The 18,123-nt window shown below is 37.6% G+C and overlaps 1 protein-coding gene across 1 annotated transcript in view; it reads right to left on the bottom strand.

The window, feature by feature from the left end:
- Positions 1-18,123, bottom strand: part of DNAH11 (dynein axonemal heavy chain 11) — a 137,809-nt gene that overhangs the window by 5,368 nt on the left and 114,318 nt on the right. The window contains 3 exon segments of the mRNA XM_067292188.1: positions 4,347-4,574; positions 13,423-13,587; positions 14,956-15,121. Coding sequence (XP_067148289.1) covers positions 4,347-4,574; positions 13,423-13,587; positions 14,956-15,121 — 559 coding nt within the window.

Genomic DNA, 18,123 nt, shown 5'->3' on the forward strand with positions numbered 1-18,123 from the left:
CAGCAGCTGCACAGGAGCATCCCTCCAGCTCCTATATGTGCAGGAAGGTTTCACTGATGCTTAGTAGTCCTAGTACACTGAGCAATGGATATGGAGGGGCTGGAGTCCACACTCCCCTCGTAATATTGAGCAGTAGCTTCATGAACCTGTATATGGGGATACGGAGGTAGAAGGGAAAGAGCGGGACAATGAGGTATCCTGTGCTTCACCTGAAGAGACCTTAAATAACAGAGGTTTGTAAGGCAGAATTCGTCTTACCAACAGGGAAGTGGGTTAAGCCAAACTGAGATACAAGAAGATTAAATATTCACAGGGAAGTACCATAAACTGGCACAAACGATCATCACTTCACTGGTGTCAGTGGAGTTAGGACAATTTCCACTAACTAATGGACTAGCTCAAGTTTTCCAGTTTGTGCTTTCTGGTCAGTCCCTGATGGTCTAAACAAAGTTGTCCCTAAAGGATACCCAATGTGAAACTATTGCTATATATGCATATATACATATATATACACACACACATATACACACATATAAAGTTGCATTTTGAAGAACTTTTATCTCTTTTTCTCTCTATGATACCTATGTTAGAAAATTCTTATGAAGCCACAACGTAATGAATCACTAACCAATACAATGAAAAGGGCCAACACACAGTATTCCAAAAGGAGAGATGAAATAATTCTCTTACAGATTTTCTAGTCCTTCCTGCCATCAGAACTTTCTCTCTTATTAAATAGCACAATTAATTATCATGCTTATGAATGGTAGTTTGAAAAGAACAGAGCTTAAAGAGCAGCAAGAATAAGATTTATTAGTAATGAAAAATAAGGTTTGGAATATTCTGATTTTATAGACTTTTCTTCTAAATGGGAATCATTACTAAATCATCACTATTATTTCATTTAGAAATTATTTCAACATAACACCAAGGACCAAAGAAGGAAAAGCAGTTTCATGTCCTATTAGCTAAAAAAAAAAAAAAAAAAAAAAAAAAAAAAAGTCAGGGGGAAGAAAAAAGGGTAATTAATTTCTAAGAATAATTACAAGTTGGGGGATATGGTGAAAGGCATATATTATTGAGGTGTAACATTTCTATGTTTTTTTTTTCCCTTAAAGCTATACATATCTTAAATTTCTCAATTACAAAAATAGGAGGACCTATTCAGTGCCATCTACACTATTAAGTAGTAAATAACTATTGCTATTATTTAGGCATTGCATTTACAGAACTTACAGAAGTGACCTCAACTGAGTATTTAAACTATACAACTGTAAAATATGCTGTGGCTCAGAAATAAAATCACTCATCTACCCTTAACTTCGACTCAAGGGGAACATTACTGAGAAAGTCACAACAAGGTGGCATCCTTAATACATAATAATGACACATGCAGGAAATGCACCATTATTTATACATGTGACGTACTGTAAATTGCTTCCATCATCAGAACTAATTGTAGTGATTATTAATGCAGTGTTATGAACTGTCAGAATTGCTGTATGTAATTACATTTGTGCAAATGCTTCATTACCTGCCTAATGAATTTGGCATATATGCACATGTAAACCACTGTTTTTGTTAACATAATGAAGGGCATTTTTTTCCCCCTCAGCTACTGACGTGGAACTGGTTTGACCTATATTATGAAGTTCAAGCATCCACTGCCAAAAGACTCCCTACCCTTTGATCTCGTTTATGTTCATACTCAGCAACAGAATCATATAATGTCAGCTACTTAAATAACAGCTTCAGAGAAAAATTATGTCCCCCTTATTCAGTATAAACAGCTGACCGAGTCAAATAACCTTGGTGTGTGGTTATCTGACCACTACTTCTTACCTTCGTATGTGTCTCTACATAGTTGCAGAGGACATTGACACAGATGGTGAGGTCTCTACTACGGAAACAGGTATCTGCGATTCCAGCCTTGAGGGCCAAACTGGAGTCTCCCAGCAACGCAAGTGGGAAAATAGCACAGAGAAAAAGGATGCTTTTAATTTCCTGCTCTCTGGTGCACAGTTCAAGGGTATCTTGTCAAAGCAAAGGAATATGTTTATCCAGTTAACAACTGGCTTTGTTACTGATAGCTGTGCCTGCCTCAGCTGCCAAAAGGGAGCACTCACAAGCTTGGAGTTTGAAGGAGAGTAAGAAACAGGTTTCTTAGTGATTGATTATTAGGTAATATTTTTTGCAGTATTTACTAAGAAACAAAATTGTTGATGGATACCCTTTTATTTATAAATGTGCTTTAGAGAAGAGATCTGTTGTATTATTGAAACCAACAAAAGTAGAGAACTTAAGTAGAACTCCATAAATATTACTAAGGTAACTACTATAGTTTCTTAGCATAAAACATCCATATATTTTACTCCAAATAGAAAATTTGCTAGTTTAACATTTATTAAAAAGCATACTATTTCTTCAGATTTTACACGCACATTCCCCAAAAGTCACATTTGAAAAGTAAACTTTGGTCATTTTTCTTTTGCATTCGTTCTTTATAATGTTAGTAAAGAATCTTGTCAAAATGGGATTCTGTGCAGTGTTTTATTTAGCTGTTTTTTAAATTATGGAGACAAACTACATCATGTTTTCCTATAAAATCTGCAGGAATTCATTCTTGATTCTTTGACATTTTTCTACATTCTGTTTTTTAGGTTAAGGAGTAATTAACATAACAGTTTGATGCAAAATTATTTTTGATAGCCATGAAAATGTACATGTGTTGGAGAAACTTTAGAGACAGAAACTCATAGCTGCCAAAAGGAAACAGCTCATCCTTAATCAAACAACTGGTAGCAAAGTCTGAGCAGAAGTGAAGAATATTATATCTTACAGAAAACTTTCCTTAGGTCAGAATCATGAGTTTCATCATTAAAATTAAAACATAAAATTTTATCCTAAAGAAAAGAATCACAAAACATGAAACTTATTCCACCTGAATTAGGTGCAGTTTGATTTTCTCATTCTTCTTTTTTCCAAAATATTAAAATACCTTACCCAGAAATGTATTAAAGACAGCATCTGCATAGGAATTTTTAGTAAGCCTCAAACACCCATGGCTGAAAGCATGAAGTTTAGAAATGAGCTGGCTATATATATAAATATTTCCTGAATGGAACACAGCCTGAACTGGCACAACAACTGCACACAAAATGCCTTTATTAAAGACTTTGTCTAGCCTTTTCAGCTTCCCATTAAAAACATTATTATAATGAGCTATAAATGAATGAAAAAATTGCTGCATTAAAAGTTGTCTATGTAGCCACAAAACCACAATCATTCTCCCTTTCCCACAAATATCTTTCAGAATCATCTCGCACCATCATAATCAATGCACCTGCAGCCAAAGTAGTTTTGACACGGCTTTTTTAGTGTTCTATGTATTGGTTAAAGGAGTTTTCTGTAAAAGGAATTCTTACCCTTTTCATCCAAGCTCTGCTTTCTTGTGTTCTACTTCTATAAATAAATGCTAATAAATTACCAGAAGGCTAAAGTATACACTGTTATGGTTGCCTTTACCATGGTATGTTATGCTGACATGAATAACCTTGCTATTCCAGCTCTTTCACGCCTGTGGAGAAGCTGACTTGCACTGAATTTGAAGAACTGTCTACAAGTTACTCAGGGTAACAGTGCAGGGACAGTTAGGGATTCAGAGGGAATTAGGCAATGCACACTCAATGACACTCCAGTTTTCCACATTCTCATGTCTTCTTTCCTCTCACCTACCTCTCCCTCCTGCTAGGCAGCTCCACAGAACTTTACACAGGAAAAGAAAGAACAACAAAACAACAAACAGCACGCAACCCTTGCTCATAAATTCCTTTCTTTATGCCTAACTGCAGGAATTCATATACAGGGTATTCAGCCATTGCCTGAACATCTGGATACATAAATCCACTTTGTGGGAGAATTGATATGGTTGAACCTAGCAATAATTTAGAACTGAGCAAAGTTAGCGAGTACCATATAATGAAAAACCTCTGACTTTAAAGCATGGTCAGGTTTTTCATAAGACTATATTTCAGTAAAGCTGATGCAATAAATACACTTCTTTCACTCTCTCCAGATACAGCTATGTGTATCTATATCTAGATATTAAATAATACAAATGTATGCATTATTGTCACTCTTTTCCTCTTGCCCCACATTGACAGGAAATATAGAGGCAATGCAGGGCAAAGATGGTTAAGCCACCTGTGGCTCTCAATTTAGTGTGGAAGCACAAAGATCTCCGAGCGCTTGTCTGCTACAAAGCAGTCACCAACAATATCAATTCTCTCCAAAGGGGAGGAAGTAATTAAAACAAATGAATGAAGAAGAGCACATCTTGCTTTTACCTGGTCAAAATTGTAGCGTGCAGCATGTAAATTAGCTAGCATGCCCGTAGGAGGTTCACTGGCAACTTTAATTGAGTTTTCTAGTATTGCTTGAGGAATGATGAGCTCTTCTGGAGCTGGAACTGATTCAGCACTAGTAAAGACACGGAAATCAGAATGACTTAATTCACTGCATTGCTTGAGGAGTTTTTCCAAGGTTCCTAGCCACTTGGCTACTAGATGAATATCCTTTTGAAAAAGAGCCAGTATGTTTATTGTGAGATAGCTAATAAATTCATTATCCTTAAGACACTGTTATTGTGGCTTTATAATGATAAATAGGTACTTAATTCAAAGCATCACTTTATTATTAAATAAACTGGTGATACAAAGAGCAAATCTGAGGATTCTAGCTGCTGCCATTTCTTGATATCTGTTGCAATAGCAGAGTTTTTACCATTAGCCTCTAAAATTTCAGGCCTTGATTCTGCAACTAATGAAAATATTATAAACTCAGGGTTAAGTGATCTGGTGTGTGCATGTGTGCGTGTTTGTGTGTGTGTGTGAGGGGAGTAACTCTTATATTTAAAGTTAAGCATAGACTCTGCCTAAATTCCCTGTAGAGCTGGGACCTAAGACAAAACATGTCCAATGCATACCAAGATCAAGACTGAGGAAGTGCTAGAAAAAGGAAAATGTTTACAGCTATGCTACTGCTTAAAAACATAAGTCATTTCACTTCAGAGTCTTTAAGATTCTTAATATATGAAGAGAGTATAATGTCACTGATAGGTCAGAGAAGTTATCCATCAAACTTAATTTTAATGGAAAAATATCTGCCTCCAAAGGATCTACTAGTGAAATACAGGAATCTCAAAAAAAGGTTCAAAATGGATTTACTGGATGGGCTACAGTGGCTTTCACCCCCACATTAGCCCACATTCCACTTTCTTTTGCTACAGTACTAGCAACTCAGCTCAATTTGCAGCTCAACCATACGACTTCTCTTTGGCTCTTCGCTGCTGTGCCAGAAACTGCTGATTGCACTGGCTTCCAACTTCACATGGTGCAAGAGAAATTACAACGCCATATTCACCCAAGGAATAAGACAAGTCAGTCGCGCCCTATAGCTACTGCATCACCTTATCAGGAGAGCTGCTATGGGGGTGTTCCCAAATTGTCCCCTGACATGGGGAGGAGGGGACAGGGGGATGGAAAGAGAGGGAGACTTTCATATTACAGGGCATGCTAGTGGCCTGGCAGCACCTGCACTTCCATATAGGCTACATCCATCCCTTGCAAAGTGAAAGTGATTAAAGCCTGAATTAATTAACAAAACAACCTTTTGATATATCAAATGTCTGAGTTTGAGAAAATAATGCAAGTCACACAAGAGGTAAACCTGTTACCAAGAATTTTCAAGTCAGTCCTTTTTCTGCCAGTTTACCAACCACTATTCAAATTGTTTTTGCTATGAAGAATTCAACCTTTTTCAGATCTTATTTTGTTTATCCTACAACATACCTGTCCTTCCTCTTGCTCTGTCACTTTTTGGACTTTCCTCAGCTTCAGCTCCACAAAGAGTTTTGCACTAAGAGCTTGACCTACCTCTCGCTAAGGTCAATAGTAAATTTTCTACCTGCTTCAGGGGCAGGAGTCTGAAGCCCCAGAGACAAGGCAATTTGGCAATTTTTTTAGTGTTACTCAGGTAGGATGCCAGATTAGTTGGAACATCAGAGGGTTCTTTAATATGTAATTTATTCACCTCATCCCCACCCCCCAACAAAAATGTCACCTCTTTTGCTCCTGTTTTGTGTTTTTAATTTTTTTTTTAACATAATAGTGTAGGCTATAGCTATTTGGGCCAATAAACAGAAGACTGAAGCTTGAGAAGCACTGAGTACATGCAAATTACATTAGCTATAGCTGGCTTAGCACCATTTGGAATTTGGCCCAAAATCTTCATTTAGTCTGATTTAGGACATTCCCCAGCCTTTCACTATCAAAAATCTTCCTAGTAAAATTCTCACCTCCCTCCTTCCTCAGAAGTGAGGCATAACTGGCTGGAAAATGGAGAAGTTCTGTAATACCAGAAATCTCTCAGATATTCCCAATTTATTACTGTGGCTTCAGACATGCAATACTGCTGATTTAGGACTCCTACCATCTTCCATTTTCATGCCCTGGCCCCATAACAGCTGAGTACCTTCAAATTCCACTGAAAACCAGCCATGTGTTTTCCTTCACAATAATATTTCAGTGTTCACTAATAGAAAAGCATGGTTATGCAGTGTGAATAGCTTACTAGTACAGCTGTGTAAAACCTGGTTTAAGATTTTTTTCATTTGAAGTATCAATGAAGCAGTCAGTTTGTATGTGTTTGTACAGTGTTTAGCACATTAAGGCCCCCCCCGCCCCCGTCCTTTGGTGACTTTTTTTCGCTTGGTAGATAACACTGAGTCTAGTCTATCTCTTTGTTTGTTGTGGGTAACCTGGTTGACAACAAAATGTATATGCTGTTGAGGTTAAGAACAGAACAGGAGGGAATAACCTGGTCCCATGACCTCCTTAATAGCAAGGTGTGGAACCTGCATTTCTGGTACAGTTTCAGGACAAAGGGATTGTTACAATGCACCTTGGCTATTTAGCATAGAAAGTGGGAGGGAAGCACCTTCTTTCAGTAACACTAACAATTGTGGTGCTCCTGTCAACTCTGTGATTATGCCAGGAATGATAGTTTACTAGAGTATTGTGTGGATCTTTTTGTTTGCTGCAGAGTGGCTTCTCAAACCATACAATGCTGGCCAAAGCTGCTATTGCTATCTCTGAAGAACAGCACTTCAGTGCTAATTATACAGCTTCCCAAGGGCGAGTCGGACCAATTTTATTCAAGTCTCCATTACGGCCTACTCAATGGAACAGGAGTTCTTAATTACATGGGTAAAGTGTATTCCTGAGGACATAATCCTACCTGGTCACCAGAGGCTTTCTGTATTATCTCTCCTTTTCCTCCTGGGAGTACAAAGATAGTGTTACAAAACGCAAAGCAAAATATGACATTCACTCAATTAACATGATGCTTACCCTGTTACAATCAGAAACAAAAGCAAAGCAAAGCAAAAAAAAAAAAGATTATTTGCTGTTTAAATCTTTTGCTGAAATCCAGCACACATTTTGTTTGCATTCTGAGAACATCCCTCCAACTGAGTAGACAACCATCATCAGAGGGGCTGTTTGACACTCACTGGGAGAACGACCCAATGGCCATGTTTGGCGGCCTTCTCTTGTGCCTCCTCTGCAACCACCTCCTGCCCTTGTCCTAAAGAGATGTTATGAAATCTTCCAGAGTCTATAGTAAACCCAAGCTTTTTGCCTGTAAAAGAAATAATTGGGGGAGGGTGAGTGACAGAAGGGGAGGAGATAGAAAAATTAGCAGAGAAAAAAGGAAAAAGAATGATAATGTCCCATTAATTTCACTATCACTGGTGCAATGAATATTACTTCTTCTGAAGCACTTCACTAAACCCTTACAATTTCAACAAGCAAAATTGCGAGCTCTCAACAGTGGCCTTATTGCTGGTATTAGAAAAAGCCTGCAGAAATCTGTTCCCTCGGTTTTAAGATAATGAACCTTTTGACATTTTGATAGATGTTCGGCATTGTTACTGAGCTTTAGAAACTCTTACAGGGGGTACAGAGCAATTCTCTTATAAAAAAGGGAGCAACATGTGGTAGATATCACATCAGTTTTTTAACTGATTGGTTCAGTGGGTAAATGCACAAGCCTCTCACCTTGTGAGGCCTGAGTTTAAATTGAGCACAGTGAGGTCACAGCTGTATTAACCTGGTATTCTCAGTATTGTCTGTAGGGAATAGTAATCCTAAGCATAAAGCGACAGAGCCTTATACAATTGAATATGGTTTGTATAATGACCATTATTTAGTCACAGGGGGCACAAGATTACATGAGCATGGAGAAAATTGCCCTCTGGCCCTCATCTAGTCAAAAGCTAGAAAACAGTACAAAGGCAACCTGCATTATGCCAAGCAGAGGAATGATCAGTCTAAAAATTTCTTCATACCATAGTGCTTATGGCCTTACACTTTTCATCCACCCCATTTACCATGAATATGGTGGGGGTGGAAGAAACTTTAAAACTTAAATCTTCTGCTGAAAATAAACCCTGTCCAACTTTACCACAGTAATTTATACTTCCCTGTAATGACAGATGGTTCTAGAGGGCTTTGTTCTGTTTAGAAAAAATACAAGCATACACATGCATGTGCGCACGCTTGCACATACACACAAGTGTATATATAGATATTATATACTGATATATTTACATATATGGCCCCCTGTGTCCTCCATTTCACTTTGGAGCTCAAATTCTATTTCTTTAGTGGGAGCACAGTTGAGTGATTCTTAAACCAGAAGAAAACAAGAGGCTTACCTAGTGCCTCCATATCTTTAATCTTTAAGAAGGTCTGCTCCTGGAGACAGAATGAAAAACACGGGAGTGGCTGGGCTGCTCTCTTCATATGGCATTAAATGGGGTAACAGCAGTGATGGTGGGGTTTGGAGGATCAGGCCTACAAGACCAGAACTTGGGATCAAAAGATTAAAACAGTACAACAGGCAGACAACTGAAAATGGTTGGGTAAGTATCCACAACTGCTATTTTTTGGTATCACAGAATTTTTAAGAAGGGTGACCTGAAAAATTGTCATCCCATGGCGTTAGCTACTAGCCCTAATAAGACAATGAGAACTAACACTGAGAAATACACTTTTAGATATTAACAGCATAGCTTAGTATGTAGGAATTTTCTCCGTACTGACACATCCAAGCCACCCTCACACTTGGTACCCTCAGATTTCATACCTAAGAGCATATGTCATTCTATCTGGATGGAGCCCCCTCAGTATGATTAGTTTCTGAAGGGAGCTTTTGTTTTTCCATTCCTGAGTGAGCTTTTCCTTTTCTGGACACTGTGAGTCCATCCACTTCTTCCACCTCTTGGTGAATCCTCAGTATCTTTACGTAACCCTCTGAACACATCCATCAGTGCAATAGCCTGGACACATACCAAAGACACAAATACAGGCGAGGTACCCTCTGTGTAAAGTTTTAAATGGGAAGACAAATATTGCTACTTTTGGGATAAGTCAAAAAGCATAGTTTAACGCTATTACAAGGGACTCAATACTTGCTTTAAAATGCAAATTTACATAGATATTGATAACATTATTTATAAGAGATTATTTTTGTCAGTATTGCCATACTGTCGACTTACGGTTAAATATCAACATAACACAAACTGCAAACTTTGCACTGAGCATTTGCTATGGTAAGGAGCAGTATGATGATCAAAATGATATTTCTAGGGGACTGGACAAATTTTGGTAAAACAGGATTTCCTCATAAAGCACAATACAGGATTTTAGAAGCTAAGGGAAAAATACATGTAAAAGGCAAAGACAACTCTTTGAAAGCATCACTATTTCTACCAAAATTTACTGTGAAACATGATTTTATCTGACATTATCTAGCTGTAGCTTGCCTCCAGAAATAACATTAAAAAAGACTGAGAACTGAAAAGCAATTTCTAAACCTACCCTAATGGCACTCCATGACTGAGTAGTTAAAAAATCAACTGGATTCTTGTAAGTGTGTTCAATTGTGAATTGAAGAAGGAAATCCAATTCAAGGAGTTCTATCTCTTTACCTCTTAGAAGAATCTTGACAGCACACAAAATTGAAAAAGGTCATCAGACTTTCTTCAGAACCACTTCTGCCTTAAAGTATTCACCTCTCTAAATATTACTGAGTAGGAGCACAAAGCAACAAGAATTCCTTGGCTTGCATTTTCTAAAACTCTAATAAAACAATTTACATCTTGTTTTAATGGTATTTTAAAATACTGATTTGAAACCTATTACAGAGAGAGTGATACTTAGGTTTTGTCATTAGAGTGTAACATTTCTGCAAAACTGTTCCTACACACACACTCACATACTCACAGAGCTGAATTTACCTTAACCTGTTAAGACACTTTCAAAACCGAAAGTAACCTCTCTGTCAAAACTTTTTGCAGAAAATGCGACTGTTGTGCATCTATGTACTGACAGCCAAATCCTCCCAGATTTTAAAAAGAGCTAAGCAACAACAGTTATATTTCTTTAGCTTGTGATGAACAAGCATAAAAACATAACGCTTACACACTGACATTAACCTTACATAAAATTGGCCAGAAATTATTTTACACTCTACTACTGAAAAAGTAAAGAGTTTTGAATTCCATCTAATTACGTATCCTTTTTATCTCTTGAAAGATAGAGGAAAGGACAAGTAGAGCACACGTGTCTCAGGCATCATCCAAGGCCCTCTTCAGATTGTAAGTTGTCGCAAAACTCTGTGCAAATTTGCAAACCCTAATTGTTTTTTTTTGTTCTTTTTCCTTTTTGTTTGTTTACTAATGGAAGGATAGATTCACAATTATTTTTTACTGAAAACTTAGACTTTGTAGACATAGACTGCAGAACTATATCAAGTAAATCAGTTCTGGCACACGAACTGAATGTACACTAAAAAAAAATCTCAGTTTCTACTAGTTCTTTTATCATTTTAACCAAAAAATAGTGGGAAAAAGACACACCTTTGCCCTACTACCATATATTCTCTCTGCTTTCTGATATAAATAAATCTTTCTACCTTTACTAAGAGACCCTCTCTTTCTCTTTAAAAAACTATTTAATAAATTTGAAATTTATAGTGCCCCTTACTCCGTTTTCTGTCTACTCTGTAATTATGATAGAGCTTATTTTTCAGTTACTGTACAGACTCCCATGCTTCTTGATCCATTCCAGCACCACTGCTACCAAAAAGGCAACAGTTAAGCAGCATAGTGCTAAAAGTCTGAGTGACATGAATAAATTCATCTGTACCACGATTCAGAGAAATCATCACCAGTTTCCTTCCCTCTCTTCTCTTTCCTTTCTCTTCTAGACATTTTTGTCTGTTCTTTCACTCCCATTTGTTCATTGTGTAAGGTGATTCTTTTTTTCCTATCCTTCCCCAAATCTGATTCCTCAATTTATAATTTTTTACCTTCTTCCTGAATTGTCAGTTTCTAGTTTAATTCCCACCTCTGCTACTGACCAGTTCTGTGACTCAATCCCTTTTGGAGCAAGCTCTTCAGGGCACTCAGTACAATTGAGCCCGTATTTTCCCCAGGGCTTACAGACGCTCAAATAAAAAAGGAAAAATAACAGCCTGAGTCTGATACAGATGTGTATTATTTAGTGAATTTCTACTTTATGTACCACATTAATTTCAACCTTAATTATAAAACCACAAGCAACTAAATCATGCTATTTATCTTTAATATAGCCTCGGTAAGTCATTATAAATGAAAAGAGTTACATAAAGGCATCTTTGGAATATCTGTAATTATTATTTATATTGAAGCAGCAATTACAACGTTTGACAAACTGCACTACCACAAGGTAAGAAGATTTGAGCAAAGGCATCACCTTCTAGTTAAGAAGCAGCTTCTTCTAGTTTTTGAGCAAAGGCATCACCTTCTAGTTAAGAAGCAGCAAAAACAGTAAACCACCAGCATCACCAACATGAAAAATTTTCCTCACTTCAAAAGCTATTTGGGCCAGGAAAATGAGCTTATCCTTTCGAAAAAGTCCTTGGCTTGTGAAAAGAAAGTTTGAGTAGGTGACAATTTCTGTCAAGTTAGAGATATGCCACTGAGTATTTCCTGATTCTTCAGCCTGTTGGATTGTTTTGTGGAAGACTGCGTTGAAGACCTGAAAAGAGGTACAATTATTTTCATTTATTTATTTCCAGAATTCTTGTTTGTTTTTTTACATGCAAGAAAATCAATTTCTGACTCTACAGTTCTCAGAAGAGATAGCTTAAGCAGTTTAAAATGCCAAGATAGTAGAGGTTGAATCATCTCTGCCAAGAGGCTTTTGAAGAAACTTTCAGCAAACCAAGGGTAAGGGCTGCAAACACCTTATTTAACTTGCTTATTTAACTCAGTGAACGCATCCTCTCACTCAGCAAAGCTGGTAATTTTGAAGTGCGTGACTTCCCGTCCTCATAGCATCAGATAATTTGGTAGATTTATTACAGTAAATTGTCTATAGAGAATGGTTCAAAACTGTTCTTACTTGACCCTGTAGGACAGCTTAACAAAAGGAAGGTAAACAGTACTAGCATAATCAGAAAACACCATTAGAATGGAGGCAGACAACAAAGAAGGATTAGACGGGTTTAGAGGAACATTATGAATCAGTGAGAAATCACATAGTGTTCTCCTTTCTCAAACTCAAGACACACAACATTGCAAATGTAAACATCTGGCACAAATAATAGCTAATATATTGGCCATCACTGCTCAAGGCAAAACTCTGTTCCTTGCACCTTGAAATCAAATAAGCAAAATAAATGTTTACCTTCAGTGAGAACTGGTACATGGGGTTGATGTTGACCAGACTGTTACGAACAAAGTAATAGATGCTTTTACAGGTGTTGGTCTGTAATGCTTTTTTGCCTTGTTAATTTGAGCTTCATTTTCTTTGGCTTCAGCTATCTACAGGATGACACTTGTCTAATTTATTTTTTCATCCATCATGATTATCACACACAATTACCAACACATTCCTATCAGTATCAAAAAGAATATGGATATACTCTAGAAAACTAACTTTATCTCAGACAGTAGCAAATGTTTAAGGTATGCAAGCTGCTGCTCAGACAAATATTAGGGAATGATTGTTTTCTGTAGCAAGGTGCCTGTTCACTTGTGAAAAAACGACAATCATATATGAATACCTTTGTTCACACTTCATGCTGATACTTACTCCTTTTATGGGGACGAAATCAAGCACCTAGCTCAAGAAGAAAAAAATGGTAGGTGACAACTACATACCACAGATAAGAAACTGTGAATATGTGGGTAGACAGCACTTGCTGCACAGCCAGGAATTTGACAACTTCTAGCTCATAAAAATATTTCAAAAAATAATAATACACATTTAACAGGTGACTTTATACTGTTAAAAACAGTGCAACTATTGTTACCTTGCACTGTATTTCAGCTGCAGTTGACTTTGCTGATTCAAGTTTCTTCACAAATTCACTGTCACTTAAGGAACGACCTGGGGCAGCCGACAGACTGAGCAGCATGTTGTCCCCAAGCTGCTTGAGCTCAGTCTTGAAATGGTTCTGCTGTTTGATCAGGACTGACTAGCAGAGAAAATGAAAACATGGTATTTAAACAACAGCAGCAAAAGCTACCGTACCTATATTTTTGATTTAATTACATCAGTTGCTTTTATTTCATTTCTGAAAGAGACAGCTTATCTTCAGTTCAGAAATACATGAGAACCGAGGTTCTGGGACACCCAAAGCGAGAAGGCTGCATGGACAAGGAGGAAAGCACCATCATAACAGACCAGGACTTCCCCTCCTTCCTCCCTGGACTATGCAAAGGGATTGGGATCTGGCCAAAGATGGCAAATGGTAACCTATGAGGCGGTTGAGAAAACCAACAGTAGCCCAAGGCTGGAGAACCCTGCTTCAGCAGCAAACAGCATGGGAGAGCACAGTTACAGCCTGCTGGGCTGTACTGAGCCTCTGACAGCGTAAGAGTGTGACTGGAGTTACTGCGAGTTCTCCAGTGGATCCAGCCTTAGCACCAAAACAACCTGGATGATAGGGGAGTTGTTAGCATACAGTCCCATGTGGAGCAATGTGCAGATGCAGAGGAAAATGGCCAGCTGTTTTCAGATCATGTTACCAGATATATTGCTTTCATTCTTCAAGGAGTAATTAAACTCGGTGACCCAGTTTGCTCTTCTATTGAGACAGTGGCAACTCAAAGATTTGCTGCGCATCTCTGTGGAGGAAGTTTGCAAAGTGCATGAGATAACTGGAAAGGCACACTAGAGAAATAGGAAATATTCTTACTAATCATTTTGCACCCCTAAGTTTTTTTTTTTTTTTTTCATTTTTCAGCTCATAGACCACAATCTGCTCAAAGTCCTTTCTGCAACCATTTCTAAAGGTACTTCTGTTCAATAGTTACTGTACAGTGGATGCTATGACTGCAGGAGCTGTAGTACTGCATCTTTGCAGGAATAAATTCTGAGCATGATTAACCAAACGCCCTAGGGCCTGACAGTGCCATCACATCCTCTTAGGGACTGGCATGAAATTTTATCTGCACTTACTGGCTCAAGATCGCTGAAGCACAAAGCACTGTAGAGGGCTTTAATCCTGCACTGTAGATTAAAGGCAATGCAAAGAGCAGTAGAAGGAAGTGTGGGAACAAGAGCACAGTATATTTCATTTCTAGTAGAGCTCTAGGCCAACCTCAGCCCCCTGGGAGCACGTTTGAACCAATCAACAGAAGCTGCATATGCTGAGTTAGCACTTCCTACACTTTGCAGAATCTGACCCTTAAAAACTTTCTGATATCTGGGTTACTAACAGGTACTGTACAGCAAATTCAAACAGGCATATTAACACTAGCTTTAAAATATGAGAACAGACAGATCAAAAGATAGTTTTACCTTATTTTTTTCCCAAGTCTGGCCTTTCAGCACTGACAACCTCAGCCAACAGTTGGTCTTCCAGCCCATCTCTGGTGAGAGTGAAATTAATGAAGGTGGTCTGAGCCTGCAGTTCTGGCTTGTACTGAGGGTTAGCCAGTTTAGTGTGAAGGATGAGTCGGAAATTCTTGTTGAATTCACATTCTTTGTCTTCAGTCTTGATATACCTGAGAAGGAATAAAAAGCAGAAGAATGGGAACCTCACTTAATACAGGCAATTCACAAATATCCTACATTACAAAAGACAAGTACTGTATGACCTTGGCATCACAGGAAGTGGATACAAACCAAACTTTAAGTACCTGCAGCTTAAGAAAAAAAAAAAAAGGATGACTGAACACACCAAAATTATATGAAGAATACAGAGAGAATTTTTTGATTGACATAGTTTAATTTGCATATAGAGCAGACACCAGTAGATTATTCACTGCTGTACTGAAGAATGTGTAGCTGAGGGGTAAACACCTATCTTTATTACTTACCACAGACTTAGGAAAGTTTTCAAACAAGTTTTAATCAGATAGCTGTCAGTTCTTACAATTGTTCCCTTAAATATAGTTCATCTTTTCTAATTTTCAAAATAGCCTAGCAGTAAATCCTAGAAAAGACCCTAAGCAGATGTGTGGATTTATAACAAATTGATTGTGACCAGAACAGAGGGAAGGGCTGGTGACTAAACTAAAAATCATTTTTAAAGGCAAACTACTAAATGATTTGTTCAAAATCAATTACTTGGGGAGACATTCCAGGTTTACTTTTATTCATTGAATAGGAATCCTTACTGAAGAGGTGTCATTTCCTGACCTCTTGCCTTCAATGAGAGGTGTCAACATCCCCCATACAGCAACGTCACTACTGTTAAGCTACCAGACCAGAGCCTGAAGACGAGGCAAAGTAAAGCTGACCTTCCTATTTTTATGGCACAGGACTTAAAAAAAAAAAAAAGAAAAGAAAACACTGCTTATAGACTACAGTGTATGTTCCGTGTGTGGTCTGGTGTGACCATGTGCCCGCAGATTTATATCCTCTATGTGCATAGCGGGTAATATGGCAATCTTCAGCAGTCACCTGTTACACACTAGCACAAACACAGTATTTTCTGTAAAGCCATGGCTACTTTTAATGTTTTCTTCCAAGAATGGAGATCCAAACATTAGTAACAAATTTTTATTTTAAAAGTCTGTTGAACATTCACACAATGGAACCTATTCTAGGGTTTTTGTTAATTACAGACTGGGAAAAATAAATGTTTTGTTACTGCTCTCTCACAGTTCAAGCGATATAAGCAACAATGATAAACACAGAGGAGGGAAAATCCCATAGAATTGCTTCATTTTTCAATGAATTATGTCTTTTTACAGGTTAAATTGGATTCCAAAGAAATGTAGCAGTTTTATCAAAGTCCATGATATAAGACATAAAAAATGGGTTCCAAAGAAATTACTAAAGACAAAATCTACTTTTGGTAATTTTTTCCTTCATAATCTCCTAGCTGACCAGCAGAGGCAGACAGAATGGACTGCGTTAATGTGCCATTCTTCCTCGGAACAGGCAAAGTATCTTTCATGTAAGCTCCAGCCTTCTTTTATTTAAGAGCACACAAAGTAAATTAGAAGAGGATTGTTCTCCACGAGTTTTTTCCTGTTGCAATTCTCACAAATCTTGAAATCAAGTTGCTTAGGGATTCAAAAGGTTTCCCAAAGCACTTGTAAAATCCTGTATAAACTTGGAGGAATAACTGCTTTTTAGCAAAAGCAAATACTAAAAATGAATAAATCTCAGAAGTTAGCATGGCAGCCAAACTCTCACCTACGTGAAGTGTAGGAATTAATACAACATCTGGTCTCATTTGCCAAAATCTGAATTGTCTGCACAAAGAACTGCTTTTCCCTTGTGGATGTGCTGCCTAAGGAAACAAACAAGCTTATGCCTTGGATTTTCAAAGACAGCATCTGATGAAGACAAAAAAAAATCCTGAGAACAGGAAGATGACCTCATATTATGAGATAGGTCAAGAGTTTATGCAAAAACTTTTCTTAACAAATACTTCCATGCAACTCAAAATGAACAAATGTACATCTCTGGGTAGATGCTCTCCAAAATGTACTGTAACTCTAAATGGCAGAAAGTATGACAGCTTCCTATAGCTAAATGTTTTGGATCAGCTCAGCAAGAATGGAGAGAAGTGATAAATTCTTGGATAGGAAAGGAATGGGAAACAATATTTTTCAGTATGAAGAAAGAGGGATAAACACATATTTTCCATAGGAGCCTCTTTCAGTTCCTGCTGGTTAAAATTAAAAGCTTCTGGAACAGACTTGCGAACTCCAGCAAGTAATGTAGTGAATGAAGTTGAACAAATCAGGTGAAAACAAGTGCAGAATGGAGCTGTTACTAGGCAATCTCAGTAGGCAAACTGTGTAAGTTGGTCAAACTAGTTCAGTGGGAAAAGTGCTGCCTTAAAGTTGCACAGCTGGCGAGATGTTCAAGGCAAGGAAAGCTATTCCTATAGAGAAAGTGAATGAATTGTCTGCTGTTTCATGAATAATGGTCATGTCTCATAAGAATGGAAATTTGTTCATACAAACTACATTTGCACATAAATCAAATCTGAAGACATCTTAAAGAACCTTGTAATAACTGAATCTTGCTGCTGGAAGGACATGACTACCACTTTGAGAATGGGCAAACAATTTGAAGGGGTGTAACAGCTCATGTGGATGCAAATAGGAATCTTATGAACAATGAATTTTTTCCTCTATCATCTCCCATACAAGTCAAAATGACATTGATCTATTATAGTTAATGTGCACAACCAGTGATCTCCAAAACAGTGCTGGCTGGGGAGACAAGATAGGAAAAACACAGATAAAACGCAAATATTAAAGCCAATCCAAACCAAACCTATTCAGTTGCATTACTGCTCTTATAGCAAGCTACTGACAAAAAACAACTGTGTAGAATTGTCATCTGTTTACACCTATGCCTTGATTTAGCTGCTCCAATAGATCTAGGTATGTGCGTTGAGTCATTTTTGTTTACGTTGTGAATAAGCCGCACCTAAATTTTACTTAATTTTTTTCTTGTGCCTTTCATGCTTACATTAACCCATGCACCATGCACTGACAATTTTTGAAATGAGTTAATTCTTTTTCTGATTTCCTTTAGA

Source organism: Apteryx mantelli, chromosome 2 (assembly GCF_036417845.1).
Source record: "Apteryx mantelli isolate bAptMan1 chromosome 2, bAptMan1.hap1, whole genome shotgun sequence".
Classification (NCBI taxonomy): Eukaryota; Metazoa; Chordata; class Aves; order Apterygiformes; family Apterygidae; genus Apteryx; species Apteryx mantelli.